The sequence below is a fragment of the Cyphellophora europaea genome, assembly GCF_000365145.1.
Source record: "Cyphellophora europaea CBS 101466 unplaced genomic scaffold supercont1.10, whole genome shotgun sequence".
In the NCBI taxonomy this organism is placed as follows: Eukaryota; Fungi; Ascomycota; class Eurotiomycetes; order Chaetothyriales; family Cyphellophoraceae; genus Cyphellophora; species Cyphellophora europaea.
Genome location: NW_008481798.1, coordinates 1193089 through 1208541, shown reverse-complemented (window position 1 = coordinate 1208541; position 15453 = coordinate 1193089). Strand labels below are relative to the sequence as shown.

The following is a 15453-nucleotide window of genomic DNA, read 5'->3' as shown; positions in this document are numbered from 1 at the left end:
GTTGTCCTTCTGTGAGCGCATTGGCTATGTTCATGGCATGATTACCTTTCAGTCATAGTCAAGCTGTCTGCTGCGATTCCTGTGGCGAAGACGCCAGAAATAAGCGTATATACGAACCGTCCGAGGCAGCCGACATTGTTGCCAAGACAGTTGAAACATTCACTGCCTGAGATTCCAGCCCCGTCAACCATGCCGCGACCAAGGTATCGAGCTCATATACCGGCAGTGGCTTGTCAGACTCTCCAGACGGCCATTGCCGGCCATTCCAAATGTCTGGCTATCGTCAGCAGATCTTCTCATAGGATTGGTTGGTTGCCGTTGTTCTAGACTTCGATCGCGGAGAAGGGGTGACGGCATTGTTGCGGGGAGCGTGTGCCTCAGTTGCGATAAAGTTTGTGTATTCCATTGCCCCAGTAGGTAGTGCACGACGCTGATATATAGATCGGTCAGTAACCTTGGTGAGCTCGACGATCATTCAACAGAGCTTCAGCATATATATTCGTATCAGCACGTCACAACACATCATGTCAGCACACAAGCCTGACCCCCAAATCACATTGTTCCACTACCCCTTCTCGCCATGGTCGCAGAAGGTCACCCTGTACCTCGCACTCCGCAAGATTCCCTATGTATCATGTGTCCAGCCGGTCACGCTGCCACGCCCGGACTTGAAGAAGGGTCTGGGTGTCAACTATCGTCGCATTCCGATCATGTCGATTGGAAGAGACATCTATTGCGACACTCTGCTTATGTTCGAGAAGCTTGAGGCGCTTTATCCGGTCGGACCAAACGAGACCAAGCGTCATGGCACCACAGGTATCGAGCGAGCATTGGAGAAGCTTCTTGAGAAGTGGACAGATGTTGTGGTCTTCAAGTACGCGGCCGCTGCCATCCCAACCAGCCTAGACGCGGTCCGCGACAAGACATTCATCAATGATCGAACCGAGCTGTGGGGACGGGACTGGGCTGTTGATCACCAGGATAGCCTCCGACCCGAAGGTCTGGCTGTGTTGAGGTCCAACGTGCAGTTTCTCGAGACAACCGTGCTCGAGGATGGTCGCGAATGGGTTCTTGGCGGGAAAGACATGACCTTGGCCGACATTCACGCGGCTTGGATCTTTGTATGGCTTGCTGAGATGGATGGCGCCCTCCCCGATAGCCTCTTCGGCCGGAAAGAGTATTCAAAGGTGTGGGCATGGTGGGATCGATACACCAAGGCCAGGGGAGAGGCACTTGAGGCGATGGAAAAGGAAGGTCTAAAGACAGAAGAAGAGGGCAAGGTTGCTATATCCAGAATCCTCAAGGGCGATTTTGGCGAGAAGGAGGGTGAAGTTGACGAACGAGACCCCATGGGCCTCCAGAAGGGCGAAGAGGTTCGAGGATATCCTACGGATACCGGATCCAACCACAAGGATACTGGCAGGCTAGTCGCTCTGACAAGTCAGGAGGCTGTCTTGTCTAGCAAAGGAGAAGGTGGTCAAGAAATCAGAGTGCATCATCCACGCTGGCAATTCTTGGTCGAGCCGGTCCGCGGAGGCGACGTCAACCCGATCAATGGTCATGGCGAGGAATCGCGACATCTGGTCAGCGAAGGTGAATACGTTGGAAGCAGAGATTAGTGCTAGTATCCATCTTATCGACCTACCTGTAGTAATGGCATCCATGTCGTTGGCAGCCAAAAAGAGAAAAAGTCGCTCGCCTATTTTCCCCGAGAAAGCAAGCACGGTCGGCGGCACATGCAAGCCCGGGAAAGCTTGGCAGTCGTTCTCCCGCGACGTAGTTGCGACCTCCTCAGCTTCAACGCAGCTTGTAGATAGCTCATTTGTTTCCTATACAACACCACCGCAACGATGCAGGCACTCAGGACCAGTGCCTCGTCGGCGCTGCGGCAATCCCAGCGCAGAACCTATGCCTCCGCTAGCACCCCGTACTCCGAGACTGCGAAGAACCTCATGATTGTGAGTCTGTCCCTGCTCCGCCGGCGCATGGCTTCCTAGGCTCGCAATCTGGTACAGCATGCTGGCTATCCGGGAGCATGTACTACAACGCGCAGATTGAGCTGTCCCAAGCCTTACAGACTTGCTAACAACCACGACAGGGTGCTCATACCAAGCTCTTGGTTCAGGGTTTCACCGGAAAGCAAGGTACCTTTCACGCCCAAGGTGCCATCGACTATGGCACAAATGTTGTCGGTGGCACGAACCCGAAGAAAGCTGGCACGACACATCTCGATCGACCCGTCTTCGCGACCGTTGCGGATGGTATCAAGGAAGCCGGCGCCAATGCTTCAGCCATCTTCGTTCCTCCTCCTCTAGCCGCCAAATCGATTGAAGAAGCCATTGAGGCTGAGATGCCTTTGGTTGTATGCATCACGGAAGGTATTCCTCAGCATGACATGGGTAAGCATAAACCATACTCCATACTCCATACAGAGATCGTTCAGATGCTAACCACCAGTCAGTCCGCGTCACGAGTAAGCTATACCGAACCTCTTCCAAGCCCTGCTTGTATCTCCCACGTTGCTAGCTGGAAGACCGCGAGTGACGATCCTTTCGCGAGGCCTTCTTTCTCCGCCGTCTCGCTAGCTAGAATTGAAGAGTACACAAGACTAACACAGCCAGACATGCTCAAGACCCAGAACAAGACACGACTCGTTGGCCCCAACTGCCCCGGACTGATTCGCTCCGGTGTTTGCAAGATTGGTATTATGCCTGGCTTCATCCACAAGCAGGGGCGCATCGGCATCGTCTCTCGCTCTGGTACCCTCACTTACGAAGCCGTCAACCAGACCACTCAGATCGGTCTCGGCCAGTCCCTAGTAGTTGGCATTGGCGGTGATCCGTTTTCTGGCACCAACTTTATCGACTGCCTGAAGGTCTTTATGGAGGATGACTCTACGGAAGGTGTGATTATGATCGGCGAGATCGGCGGTTCCGCTGAGGAGGACGCAGCCGACTTCCTCAAGAGTGAGAACGTCAAAGGAAAGCCCGTTACAGCTTTTGTGGCTGGAATTAGCGCTCCCCCAGGTCGACGTATGGGTCATGCCGGTGCCATTGTGAGCGGAGGCAAGGGTGGTGCCGACTCCAAGATCAGCGCGCTCGAGGGTGCGGGTGTAAAGGTCGAACGCAGTCCGGCTGCTCTGGGCAAGTCACTCTACGATCAATTTGTGGCAAAGGATCTGATATGAGCGGATGAGCCGGGATGTACAGGTGTGTTTGAAGCGCGGCGCTTTGCAAGCCTGTGTGTACGTGTATTTCTTCTGCGAGCAGGCATCCAGCGCTGCAGATAGCGATTTGCGTAGTGGAAGCTTGCAATCCAGACATGGCGACCAGGGAGCGTCCTGCTTGTCTGCCTTTCTTCAATACTCGTGCTTGATCATGTCCTGACCATCGGTCTGCAATGACAGCAACCGCAGCTGCCCTCCAAACGCCATCCCATGCAAGCCGTCTAAACATTCATCCGTCCCTCTGCGCTCCGGCCTCCAATTCAATCATCGCAGCGAAATGGCACCGCGTCGGCTCGCCCGTACATGCAGCCACGCCTGGGAGCCGCAGAAGACAATAAAGCCCTGCGAGATAGTGTCAGTCATGCTCTTGCCAGTGAAGGGCCGCCGGGGAGATATACCGCATAGACAGCCACCGCAATGAAAATGCTCGAGGCGACCGCCGCATTGGTTCCCTCGTCCGGGTCTTCTTCCATGCCCATTACGACATGGTGATTCCGCTGTGCTTGTGTGTCAGTCTCGAGCGCTTCCTAAATCGTGGGTCGCCCGGAGGGGATGGGCCCTTACGGCAAAGAGGGAGCCTAGGACGGAGAGGATGATGACGGCGAAGATCGAGATGACGGTGCTGTGCCGACGGTCAGCGTTTCGGGACCTGTAGACGAGATGTCCGTCCAGGCTTACCAACTCCACGCGTTGAAAGCGCTGACAACGGGCTTCATACGGGGCGAAATATGGGAGCACGAAGCTCAATGAAGGCGATGAAGAGTCGAGTCGTCGAGGTGGGTAAGGACTGCTGTCGGGGGTTGTTGGAACGCCGCGAATTCGTAAGTGCGAGGACAGAGACCGGAGCCAGCTGCGAATGATGTGACAGACTGATCAGTAGCAGATCAGAGGTTTAGCGAGGGTGGACAGTGAGCTTTCCGTCAATGCAGGTGATGCCATTCATTGATGAAGCCGACGAGGCGGGAGAAGGATGCAAGGCTGACCAATCAGCATCCGACATCTCTGCCCATCTCTGGGAAGCACGAGATTAGGCCTCACTCATCATGGGGCACAGCACTAGCACTTGACAGTGTTGTTCTCGTGACCTCCCTCGATCCTACATATCTCTCCTGCCGCCCTTTGCTTCTCTGCGAACACACATATTCATGAGCTGAGCAGGCTGGACCGGCCAGTGCGACCTCCCTAGAACCTACATCGGCATTCGTACCTTGCAGCGGCCGGCCCCCACTTTTCGGGATCTCAGCACGAGTTCAACTCTCCACCCCTGTCGTTCCCACTGCGAGTCTTTATGAATCGCAGAGATCAGAATCCTGATATCAACGAGCAGTCACCGCTCATCGCAGCGGAACGCAGTCCTCGCCATGTGGACGAGGAGGCGGGACCTATCTCGCCATTGTCGCCCTTATCCGAAGACTCACTTACACCCGAGGCGGACTTCAAGCTCGATAATGAGCCGGTCGAGTCGAAAAGTGTCTGGTATCTAATCCTGCTCACGCTCAGCATCGGCGGCCTTCAGATCGTCTGGTCTGTTGAGATCTCCAATGGCTCACCGTTCCTCCTCTCGCTCGGCATGAGCAAGGCCCTGGTCGCCTTTGTTTGGGTGGCAGGGCCGGTCACGGGTGTGCTTGTGCAACCGTACATCGGCCTTAAAAGCGACAGATGCCGCATCTCATGGGGCAGAAGGAAGCCGTTTATGGTTGGTGGCGCACTCGGCACGGCTGTTGCTTCTCTGCTGCTGGCCTATGCGAAGGACATTATGAGCGTCTTTGGGTTGATGGCGGGAACAGATGGCAAATACGAGGGTATCTGGCGCACGATGACCATTGTGTTTGCGACAGTCATGATGTGGTGTCTGGACTTCTCCATCAACGCTGTGCAAGCAGCTATTCGAGCCTTCATCGTTGATGGTGCACCATCCCACCAACAAGAAGCCGCCAACGCATGGGCTTCACGCATGACTGGAGTGGGCAATGTTATTGGCTACCTCTTTGGATACCTCGACTTGCCACAATACTTCTCCTTCCTGGGCAATACGCAGTTCAAAGTCCTGGTCACGATAGCATCCATTTCGCTTACCACAACAGTCCTTATCAGCATTCTTACCATTCCGGAGCGGAACCCACAACTTGATCCGCCGACGAAAGTGCCTGTCGATGAAGGTGTGCTGGCGTTCTTCAAGCAAGTCTTTGTTGCCATCAAACGATTACCTCCACAGATTCGAAGAGTATGCGAGATTCAATTCTTTCATTGGATAGGATGGTTCCCTTTTCTATTCTACATTACTACCTATATCGGTCAACTTTATGTCAACCCGGACCTCCAACCAGGTCTGTCAGAAGACGAAGTTGACGCCCTGTGGGCCAAAGCCACCCGAATCGGGACACTCGCACTCCTCGTCTATGCCATCACCTCCTTCGGGTCCAACATCATACTTCCATTCTTGGTCGTTCCCAGCTACAAACGCGAAGGGTCAGTCTCGGCAGATGACACGAGATCCTTTGACCCCACACCGTCAATGGGGACGTCCTCATATGCACCAATTACACGCAGCAGGGCCAATAGCGTTGCAGAAGGGTCTTCGTACCAGGACATTGCAAGTCCGCCGCCAACCTTGATGCGACGTTTCTTGGTCCGCATCCAGATACCAGGACTAACACTGCGTCGGACATGGTTGCTGTCACAATTTCTGTTCGTCTTTTGCATGTTCAGCACCTTCTTCATCTCTACCTATCAGGCGGCAGCGGTCATGACAGCATTAGTGGGGATATCCTGGTCACTGACATTATGGGCTCCATTTGCCCTGATATCAGCGGAGATATCGGAACGCGAAGAAACGCGGCGGCGAAAGGAACGGCTGAAGCTGCTCAATCCGAACGAAGAAGAGCTAGAAGAGGGTGATCAAGCCGGTGTTATCCTGGGATTACACAACGTAGCGGTCAGTGCACCACAGATCTTGGCCACTATGATTTGCTCGGCAGTGTTTCAAGCACTGCAGAAACCCCGAGATGAGCCCGGCGACACCAGCGTTGGATGGACGTTGCGGATCGGTGGAGTAGCTACTCTGGTTGCGGCCTGGCTCACGTATCGAATGCGAGAACCAGCGCATTCGGAGCAGCGAAACGTAGGATAAGCAGAGACTCCAAATGATGAGCGGTGACCATCCATTTCATATACCAAAACGAAAAGTGCCGACGTAGAGCCACGAGAAAGGCTCCAGCTCGTGACATAGGGAGGGATCCGGGGTCGAGACGAGCATGCGGTGTTCTTTTAGCCTCAGTCTCGGCTGCTGGTCTTGCGAACAAGCCCGGCTTGCGTCAACCATGTCACCGCTGCTGACAACATCGTCCAGATACCGAGAACGATAACGACTGTGATCAATCGGAGGCTGAGCCGATGTAAGACGGTATTCCAACGGTCTAGCCCTGCTCAAGGACGTGGGATGTTACCTCGACTGAGAGGGACGAGTCCTGTTGCCGGCTAATTGCAGACATGGCCCGGAATACAACTGCCCACTAGCGGCTCAACGGATGCTGCATTGCCATGCTCACTACTCCATACTTCAAGTACCAGGGCGGGTTTTACATCGAGGGTTCTCGCTGTCAGGCTAAACGTCGGCCGCAAAGCCGCTTGACCCCCTCGCAACCTCCCCTCAATTCCCCACCCTACACCCCCGTTCCATCCTAGTCACGTCCAGACCCATGCATCTTCGGCCGATCCGGTGCATAACAATACTATCCTCGTTCGCATGGTTTTGCCGTCGTTGTTCCGTACCACTGGGAAGCGGGCTTCCTTCAGGTACCGCCAATTATTCCGCTGGCCTACGCTCGTTTTTCTTTCCTGCTACTGTTACCCACGCTCCGCATCGATTCAGGAAGTTTACCCTATTGCTCAGGCCTCTCCCCTGGTCAGCCGGACAACAGCCACATACTGTGAATCTGGATCAAGCACCTAGCCCAAGACTATTCCTATAAAAGGTGCCCCGGTCAGCAACCATGGCTTCAAGCGGCTGTACGTCTCATTCCTGTGTCGTCGAGTCTAACGACCACATCACGCCCTCTCTGTTCTCCACTAAACTAGCTTGACTCACACAACACAGCCATGGTCCGTGACCCTACACATCAACCCGGTCTGCCGGCAGACTTTCTCTGGGGCTTTGCTACCGCAGCGTCAGATTCCTAGTCCCTCCCGTGTGCGCGAATGCTAACAGATGCAGATATCAAATCGAGGGGGGCGCCAACGACGATGGCCGCGGCCCTTCCATATGGGACAGCTTCTGCAAAATCCCCGGTAAGATCGCCGATGGCAGCTCGGGTGATGTGGCCTGTGATTCGTACCACCGTCACACCGAGGACATCGAACTCCTCAAGAAGACCGGTGCCATGGCGTACCGCTTCTCCATCTCGTGGTCGCGCGTGATCCCACTCGGCGGCCGCAATGACCCCATCAACCAAGCCGGCATCGACTACTACGTCAAGCTGGTCGACGACCTCTACGCCGCCGGCATCACGCCCCTCGTGACCCTCTTCCACTGGGACCTCCCCGATGAGCTGTACAAGCGGTACGACGGGTTCCTCAACAAGGACGAGTTCGTCGCCGACTTTGAACGCTACGCACGCGTTGTTTTTGAGGCTCTGCCCAATGTCAAGCACTGGATCACCTTCAACGAGCCGTACTGCAGCGCCGTGCTGGGCCACAACTGGGGCATATTCGCCCCTGGCCACACCTCGGACCGCAAACGCTTCCATCGCGGTGACTCGTCGCGCGAGCCATGGATCGTGGGGCACAATATCCTCATCGCTCATGCCCACGCCGTCAAGCTGTACCGCGACGAGTTCAAGCCCAAGAACGGTGGCGAGATTGCCATCACGCTGAATGGTTCGTCTCCCCGATGAGTAAATCACATTCCAGACCAACTGACAGGTGTAACAGGCGACTGGGCCGAAGCCTGGGACCCAGAAGACCCCGAAGACGTCCAAGCCGCGCAACGCCGCCTCGAGTTCTGGATGGGCTGGTACGCCGACCCCGTCTACTTCGGGCGGTACCCAACGTCGATGCGCGAGCAACTCGGCGACCGCCTCCCCAACTTTACCCCGGAAGAATCCGCGCTCCTCAAAGGCTCCAACGACTTCTATGGCATGAACCACTACTGCGCCAACTACATCAAGCACAAGCCGGCCTCGGAACCCTTTGACCCTTTCGACCACCAGGGCCACTTGGAATCCCTGCAGGAGAACAAGGCCGGGGAAGCCGTGGGTCCCAAGACGCAGAGTTTCTGGCTGCAGCCCAGCGCGCCCGGGTTCAGGAAGTTGTTGAATTGGATTAGTGAGAGGTATGGGAGGCCGAAGATCTTGGTGACGGAGAATGGGACCAGTATTTTGGGCGAGAATGATAAGTCCAAGGAGGAGATTCTGCAGGATGACTTCCGCGTGTGGTATTTCGAGACCTATGTCGAGGCCATGGCGCAGGCGGTGGCCATTGATGGCGTCGATGTACGTGGATATATGGGGTGGAGTCTGATGGACAATTTTGAGTGGGCTGAAGGTGAGTCGTTGACATCTCTCTGTTGAGTCCATTGGAGGGGGATGTTTTTTGGACCCGGCCCAATTTTTCCTTTTTCCACTCTTGACCAAAATGCTAATACGGACACGCTCCAGGCTACGAAACCAGATTCGGAGTCACATATGTGTAAGTTCGCAACCCTGTCATCTGACAAGGAGCTCTACCGGGGTTGAAATACTAATTCTCTCAACCAGGGACTACAAGAACAACCAACAAAGGTTTCCCAAGCGAAGTGCTCTGGAGCTGAAGAACATATTTGCAAAGTACATTGGCAAGCTACCGGCGGTCAACGGCGAGATCAATGGCGTGGTCGATGCAGAACAGGCCTGAGGTGGTATGGTTTGGCGAATGCCAAGACCTGGGGACCGCAGATCGTAGAGAAAGGCCTGAGAAGTGGCACATCTGCTCACCGGCCAGTCAGGCTCGGGAATATCAAGCAGCATGTCAGGGGAGAAAGTACAAGAAGATGTAGGGAGTTGCTCGATGGACTACCTCTAGCTCTAGCATCGACGGCGTTAAGCGTGTTTGCGGTCCACCCCTCGCGGCTGCGGCGCAGATCTACAACGACAGACTTTATTGTGTAGTGGCGACAGCATCAAGACACGAATATCACGATGATGAACATATCCGATGTTACTTACATAAGCTACGGGCCTGGGCCTGGGTCTGGTGTTCAGGCCCCCTTGAACAATCACACAGCATTAACAGCACTCTCTGGGAGGATTAGTGCCTCTCCGGGCTAGCGCACTCGGGCCCGGCCAATGCTTAGACCGATGCCGACATACTTCGACATCAGGCCTACCTACAAGCATATCTTTGACTGCTCGCGCTCGCTTTTAAGTGGCGAACCGTCCTGTGCTTCGAATACATTGATACAGATATACAACGACAGCACTAGTGTTTGTGGAATTCGTGCTGACGCATCTCTATTTACTCACGGCCTGAACCACTACATCCTGCCCCGCCCCCGCCCTCGCAATGGAGACTCCCCAGGTACCCAGTAAGTCCAGCAGTGGCCCAGAGCTGAAGGGCTCAGAGGCAAAACCCCCTGCCTCTGTGATATGGCCAGTTCAAACAACAAAATCACAACCGCTGCCCGCCTCACCCCCTCCAAGACGCCTCCCCCACCCCAAAGCCTCCCAATAACCGCTTTCAAACAGTCAACTTCGTGCCCGCCAAAGCCGGCGAAATCCTCAAGCTGGGCACCATCCAGATCCGGATCATCGAAGACGGCAGCCGCACCGGTACTTCCCCTTTCCCCCTTTATCTATTCCACTTTCCACCAACACGGTCAGCGGCTCTACTGACGTTGTCATAGACAACCGCATCGGTGTCGCGGAATTCATCGTCCCGCCACACACCTCGGGCCCCCCGCCGCACTGGCACGAGATGCACGACGAGTTCTTCTTCACCACGCAGGGGACCATGCGCTTTCATGGCTTGCAGGGGGAGACTGTTGATGCTAAACTTGGCGGTAAGCTTTTCCCCTTACATTAGGATATTGCTGGTAGGATTTGCGTGAAACGGAGTCCGTGGGGCGCACTCTGTGGCTGTTGTAGTGATGATAATGTGAGTTACCGGCTGACTAGATCGAAAGATAGTGTGACGGTCCCAACCCGCTCGCCGCACACGTTCAGCAATCCGTTCGACGAGGAAGCTAAGTTTCTGAATACGTATACGCCGGCGCATTACGTGAGTTCTCTCCCCTTGGCGACAGTTGTGCCTCTTTGTTCCCCTGATATGCTAGATGCCCGCCGCTAGAGGAGAGACGAGCTGAGCATGGGACTGGACGGGACTGGATATCGGTATCGATATGATAGATTGTGCTGACACGACACCAACAGATCAACTATTTCAAACTCCTATCCACGCTAGGCGAGGCGGGCAAGCCGATGAGTCCCGAGGCGAATCGGAAGGCTATGGCTGTGAGTACCTCCCCAATCCCTTCTTCCCATTAGCTGTTTCTGGTGCTGGAAGCCGCACCCCGATAGTTGGAGCCGGTCCTCTCCCTCCTCTTCCTACGCTATTCAGGACTGTCCCCTGATATGTGTCGACGATTCGTGTGATGAATTGGACTGACTGACTGAATGAAACCCGCAGTACTTCGCCACGATCGGCGTGAGCGATGACGAGATGAAGATGCAGAAGGAGGCTTGATCTCAGGATCTGGGGGGCCGCACACACAGCGCAATTCCGTCGAAAGAGCCCGGGACTAGAACACGGTTGGTGTGGTAAGAGTTGAAAAAGCAAGCTCCGACGAGACTGTATGTATCGACCATCTTGCGCCCCAAATGAGGAGTATTTTCCCCTCCACAAGCCGTAGAGAAAGACACGAGATCTCGCAGTGAAGTACTTCTCCGCAAGTCCACATCCCACAGCCCTCACAAACCCCGAAACGTACAAAGGTATCTGCGATGTTGACGTCGCCTCGTCGCCTTTCCATTGGCCGTGTCCGGGGTCCCGTTCCTGAAGATTTATATCCGTATCTCGTGTCGTGGTGACAAGGCCGAGCGGCAGGGGCAGACGTGCAGGATTGTCACGACCAGGCTGATGGTGTCCATGTGGAACGTTTTGGAAGCCATCCCGTTCTGACAGTCGTGGTGTAGTAGGCTTTTGGGTCAAGGAAGTCCAAAACGGGCAGCTGCTGGATGATGTTCTGGCAGGGTCATGCTGTATGGTTGACATTTCAGCCTCCAGCTCCTCCATCGGAGATGGCCTGCAGGGCGCCCGCAACCATCAGCGATAATTTTGTTGCTGAGCTGAGGCTGTCAAGGTAGGGCAAGCAGCTACCCAGCTTCCCTCGCCAGTCGGGCCTGCTTCCGTGACCATTCCAATTCGATCTCGCGGATCATAAGTGCTCTTTCGTCCTCTCGGAACACTATCAGATCCTCCGGCTTTGCCATGTCTGCCAATATCCATGAAGCCAGAGCTTGCCTCATCTTCGCACGCGTCGATTCCGGCGCGAGCATCATCAGTTCCACAAACTTGATGACATCCCACAGATCGAATCGGCGACGACTTGCTCCGTGTTCCTCCTGTATTCGAGACCCGCAGTATCCGATGATATACATCGCTGCCATGGGCGTCAACTGCGGTACGCCATCTCGCACGGGACCAGGTTCGCTCATGGCGAGGTAGTACAGCAGGTCCTTGACGAAGTCGATCGCCACGGATTCATCATGGCGACAGGCGCAAAACACCGTGTTCACCGCGAACAATGCTCCTAAGCAAGTCCGGGTCCCGAATTCCGTTGTCTCAGCCAGCAGCTTCCGTACATGTCCTCGGACAATCGACCGCTCTGATTCAACCGACCCTGCCCTTGATCGGAGGTATGCCTCGCTTGGATGACCAAGAACGGATTTACCACCTTCCACCGTTGGTCGATGCACGGCGTCCGCGACACATTGCCGGATTGCAAAGTTCCAGCCCTGTATCGACCTCAGTCGCTGGGCAATAGCCGACGAAGTTGTGACGAGAGTCACGTAATGCTTGAAGAAGCTGTCGACGCCGAGTCCGATATACGCATTACAGCAGACCAAGCCTGATACGATGAGCGAGCTTTCACGCCGACAAGAACTCCAAGGACTCACCTATAGGATATGTCAGCTGCGGGTGTATGCTTTTCTTCCGCCGCACTTCAAAGAGCGCGAGCCCGGCCTCGAGGTGCTTGTTGGCAATCTTTGCACCACTCACACGGTGTTCAGCGACTCCCGAGGCAACTAGACCAAGAAGAATCTCGTCGGAGAGCGTCTCGTCCTCTGGAGCGGTGAGCTTTTGATGCATCAATTGGTATGTCAGTCGGCGGCGATGAAGCAGCGGTGGGTCATCTTCCGGACTATGTCCGCGGAGGACGGTCCTTCGGTGCTGCATCAGGAGAATTGCCCAGCTCAACCATATCTCGTTGGTGGCTATGGATACCAGCGTCGTGTCTCGCACAGGGCAGAAAGCCGACTTGGGGCCTGTTCGGTATAGAACCTCTGGTACAACGGTCAGATCTGGACAACGTCAGCTCCGTCAAGCGGTGGCTCGCGGGCAGGAGCTCACAGTCATGCAGCAGATTCCTCTCCTCCAGTGTCAAGTCCATTGGCAGCTGTACGAAAGGATCGAGGAAGCTGTTGCTCATCTGCGTCGCCGTCGAGGAAGGTGAGTATGCCCATGCGGGCTCTGCCTCGTCAGGTTCTTGCTTCATTGCATGGATCGCCTTTTTCGTCAGCGCCGACTTTCTTCTTGCCTCGTGCGCTATACGCGCGGCATGACTTCGAGCACCCGCATCGACCAGCTCGAATTCGCGACGATCAGTCGTCTCCGGCTTCATGCGCTCTACGAGGACGAAATGAAAACGCCGTCGCGACTGGGTCTGAACTGCCATGGTGAACAACAATCTTGTTGCTTAAAGTCCATATGTCCAATTAGGCTCGACATTGGCCCTGTTGAGGAGCGGGTCAGTGTAGTATGGCTTCAACAACGACCAGTCTCAAGCCTGTGCAGGGCTGGAGTGCCCAACGGGCATCCTAGTGAAGTCAGGGTTTGTCGTGTCGGCGGAAGCTCAGGAGCACCCGTTCACTTGAGGGAGTGCAGAACCAGAACTGCCTGTGGTAGCAGAAACGTCTCTTGTCTCGCCGAAACCCAGATCAAAAGCGTGATGGGTGACGCGGCGCAGGGGAAACGACCCTTTTACTGAAAGCGGTAATTCAGGTGTATAGTAATCAAGCAGAACTCTGACTGAGCTCTGCGCCATTGCTCATTATGTCGACTATTGACCATATTACTTATCGGCGAACTTAGTCATATGCATGTCAACCCATCAACCTGCTTAAGCGAGTCCCAGTTCGACCGATTGGATCGGTGGAGGACAGAAGGTCAAAGGGGGCATAAGCAATCTTCCTAGGAAGACTAAAATGATTTTTCGGGTTGGCCCTGCATCATACAGCCGCACATGAGGATTTTCGAGGTGTGGTGAGTTCCCTTCTATACCGAGTTCTCAGACGTCTTATCTTGGGCTGTTCAAAACACTGCTCACGTCCAGACCTCATGCTTCGGAGACGATCACTCCCGCCATACCTAGAACACACTCCAGTCAGTAAAAGTTTGCATCACAACTGTTTCAATCGGTTTGCAACTCACCCATGCCCGTCCCAACACACATACTCGTGACGGCGACCTTCTGCCCTCTCCTCCGCAGCTCACTCAGCGCCGTGACAACCTGCCTCGCGCCCGTGCAGCCCAAGGGGTGCCCAATCGCAATGGCCCCACCCCTCACATTGACCTTCTCCTTATCCAGCCCCAGCTTCTCCACGCAGTAGACGTACATGCTCGCAAACGCCTCGTTGATCTCAAACAGATCCACCTCGTCCTTGGTGAGGCCCGTCCTCTCCAGGATCCTCGGAATCGCGAAACTGGGCCCGATGCCCATGATGCGCGGCTCCAGCCCCACGGTCGTGCTGAGCACGTACTTGCCCAGCACGGGCACGCCCAGCTCCTCGGCCTTGGAGCGGCGCATCAGCACCACGCCCGCCGCGCCGTCGGTGATCTGGCTGGCGTTGCCGCCCGTCGTCGTCGCCGGCTGCCACTGCGGGAACGCGCTCTTGATCTTGCCCAGCCCTTCTTTGGTGGTTCCCGGCCGGATCCCGTCGTCCCGCTCGACCGTGACTTCGCGGGTCTCGCCCGTCTTGGCGTCTTTGATGGACGTGCGCACCGGCACGATCTCGTCGGCGCTCCACCCTTCGCGCTGCGCGCGCTCCGCGCGGTTGTGGCTCATCTCCGCGTAGGCGTCCTGCATGGCACGCGAGATGCCAAAGTCGCGCGCCACGTTCTCGCTCGTCCAGCCCATGGGCATGACGTTGTCCCTGGCGATCGGGTGGTTGGAGACGACGTCGGACATGGGAGGCGGCTTGTCGGCGTTCTGCGACATGGACTCAATGCCGACCGCGATACCCACGTCGATGGCGCCCGCCATGATGGCCGTGGCGACGTTTTGGATCGCCAGCAGGCCGGAGCTGCAGAAGCGGGAGGCGACGTTGGCGGAGGTGCCGACGGGGAAGCCGGCGGCGAGGACGGCGGAGCGCGCGGCGAAGCCGGGGGCCGGTTGCAGGACGTTGCCGACGCAGACGTCGTCGACGTGGGAGGCGGGGAAGTTCATGCGCTCACGGATCGAAGTCAGAAGCGAGGTGAGGAGGGCATCGACCGGCGTGTCTTTGAGGCCGCCTTTGCGCGCTTTGGTGAGGGGCGTGCGGATCGCCGTCGTGATGACGATGTCGTCCGGGTTCTTGGCGAGGACGCGCTCGCGGCCGCTGAGGGAGGGTGAGGAGAGTTGGGAGGATAGCATGCCCAGACGCTGGGCGGCGGGAGAGGTCATGGTGGCGAGGAAGGTGGGTAAGGGGGGTGGAGGTGTCTGTTCGTACAGATATGTCCTTAAGTCGCACTTTGGGCTCGACAGCGATATCAAGAAGTTGATCCTTCCGTACAGTTGCGTTACTGATTTGGCACAATGGTGGGGATTCCTCGTCGTCCAGAATATCGAAGACAAGCACGCTTGCGTCGGGACACCAGGAGGTCGGTGTGATGTTGGTCACAGCAAGTAGGTCGGTGATACTTGTAGCAGTAAGCTTCAAGTTTGCCTCCGAATGATAAAACTTCAGTAATCACGACCCTGTCCGTCTAGCATACGC

At 55.7% G+C, this 15453-nt stretch overlaps 8 protein-coding genes across 8 annotated transcripts; 5 read left to right on the top strand and 3 right to left on the bottom strand.

The window, feature by feature from the left end:
* Positions 1–524: 524 nt before the first annotated feature.
* On the top strand, positions 525–1619 carry HMPREF1541_09571 (uncharacterized protein; the record flags this gene model as incomplete). Its single annotated transcript, XM_008714244.1, has 1 exon — positions 525–1619. One exon carries the CDS (start codon positions 525–527, stop codon positions 1617–1619), a length of 1095 nt encoding a protein of 364 aa, XP_008712466.1.
* A 231-nt stretch (positions 1620–1850) lies between these two features.
* HMPREF1541_09570 (uncharacterized protein) lies at positions 1851–3187 on the top strand (the record flags this gene model as incomplete). The annotated part of the gene is made up of 3 exons (XM_008714243.1): positions 1851–1958; positions 2099–2399; positions 2598–3187. The coding sequence occupies 3 exons, from the start codon at positions 1851–1853 to the stop codon at positions 3185–3187; spliced, it is 999 nt and encodes a 332-aa protein (XP_008712465.1).
* Positions 3188–3490: 303 nt separating this feature from the next.
* On the bottom strand, positions 3491–3942 carry HMPREF1541_09569 (uncharacterized protein; the record flags this gene model as incomplete). The annotated part of the gene is made up of 4 exons (XM_008714242.1): positions 3491–3568; positions 3625–3723; positions 3791–3848; positions 3905–3942. The coding sequence occupies 4 exons, from the start codon at positions 3940–3942 to the stop codon at positions 3491–3493; spliced, it is 273 nt and encodes a 90-aa protein (XP_008712464.1).
* A 572-nt stretch (positions 3943–4514) lies between these two features.
* HMPREF1541_09568 (uncharacterized protein) lies at positions 4515–6356 on the top strand (the record flags this gene model as incomplete). Its single annotated transcript, XM_008714241.1, has 1 exon — positions 4515–6356. The coding sequence occupies one exon, from the start codon at positions 4515–4517 to the stop codon at positions 6354–6356; it is 1842 nt and encodes a 613-aa protein (XP_008712463.1).
* Positions 6357–7324: 968 nt separating this feature from the next.
* HMPREF1541_09567 (uncharacterized protein) lies at positions 7325–9115 on the top strand (the record flags this gene model as incomplete). The annotated part of the gene is made up of 5 exons (XM_008714240.1): positions 7325–7392; positions 7440–8101; positions 8156–8767; positions 8881–8911; positions 8980–9115. 5 exons carry the CDS (start codon positions 7325–7327, stop codon positions 9113–9115), a joined length of 1509 nt encoding a protein of 502 aa, XP_008712462.1.
* Positions 9116–9763: 648 nt separating this feature from the next.
* On the top strand, positions 9764–10942 carry HMPREF1541_09566 (uncharacterized protein; the record flags this gene model as incomplete). Its single annotated transcript, XM_008714239.1, has 6 exons — positions 9764–9785; positions 9901–10029; positions 10104–10259; positions 10383–10477; positions 10630–10710; positions 10886–10942. 6 exons carry the CDS (start codon positions 9764–9766, stop codon positions 10940–10942), a joined length of 540 nt encoding a protein of 179 aa, XP_008712461.1.
* A 629-nt stretch (positions 10943–11571) lies between these two features.
* Positions 11572–13154, bottom strand: HMPREF1541_09565 (uncharacterized protein; the record flags this gene model as incomplete). The annotated part of the gene is made up of 3 exons (XM_008714238.1): positions 11572–12326; positions 12376–12780; positions 12830–13154. The coding sequence occupies 3 exons, from the start codon at positions 13152–13154 to the stop codon at positions 11572–11574; spliced, it is 1485 nt and encodes a 494-aa protein (XP_008712460.1).
* Positions 13155–13889: 735 nt separating this feature from the next.
* Positions 13890–15140, bottom strand: HMPREF1541_09564 (uncharacterized protein; the record flags this gene model as incomplete). The annotated part of the gene is made up of 1 exon (XM_008714237.1): positions 13890–15140. The coding sequence occupies one exon, from the start codon at positions 15138–15140 to the stop codon at positions 13890–13892; it is 1251 nt and encodes a 416-aa protein (XP_008712459.1).
* Positions 15141–15453: the final 313 nt, after the last annotated feature.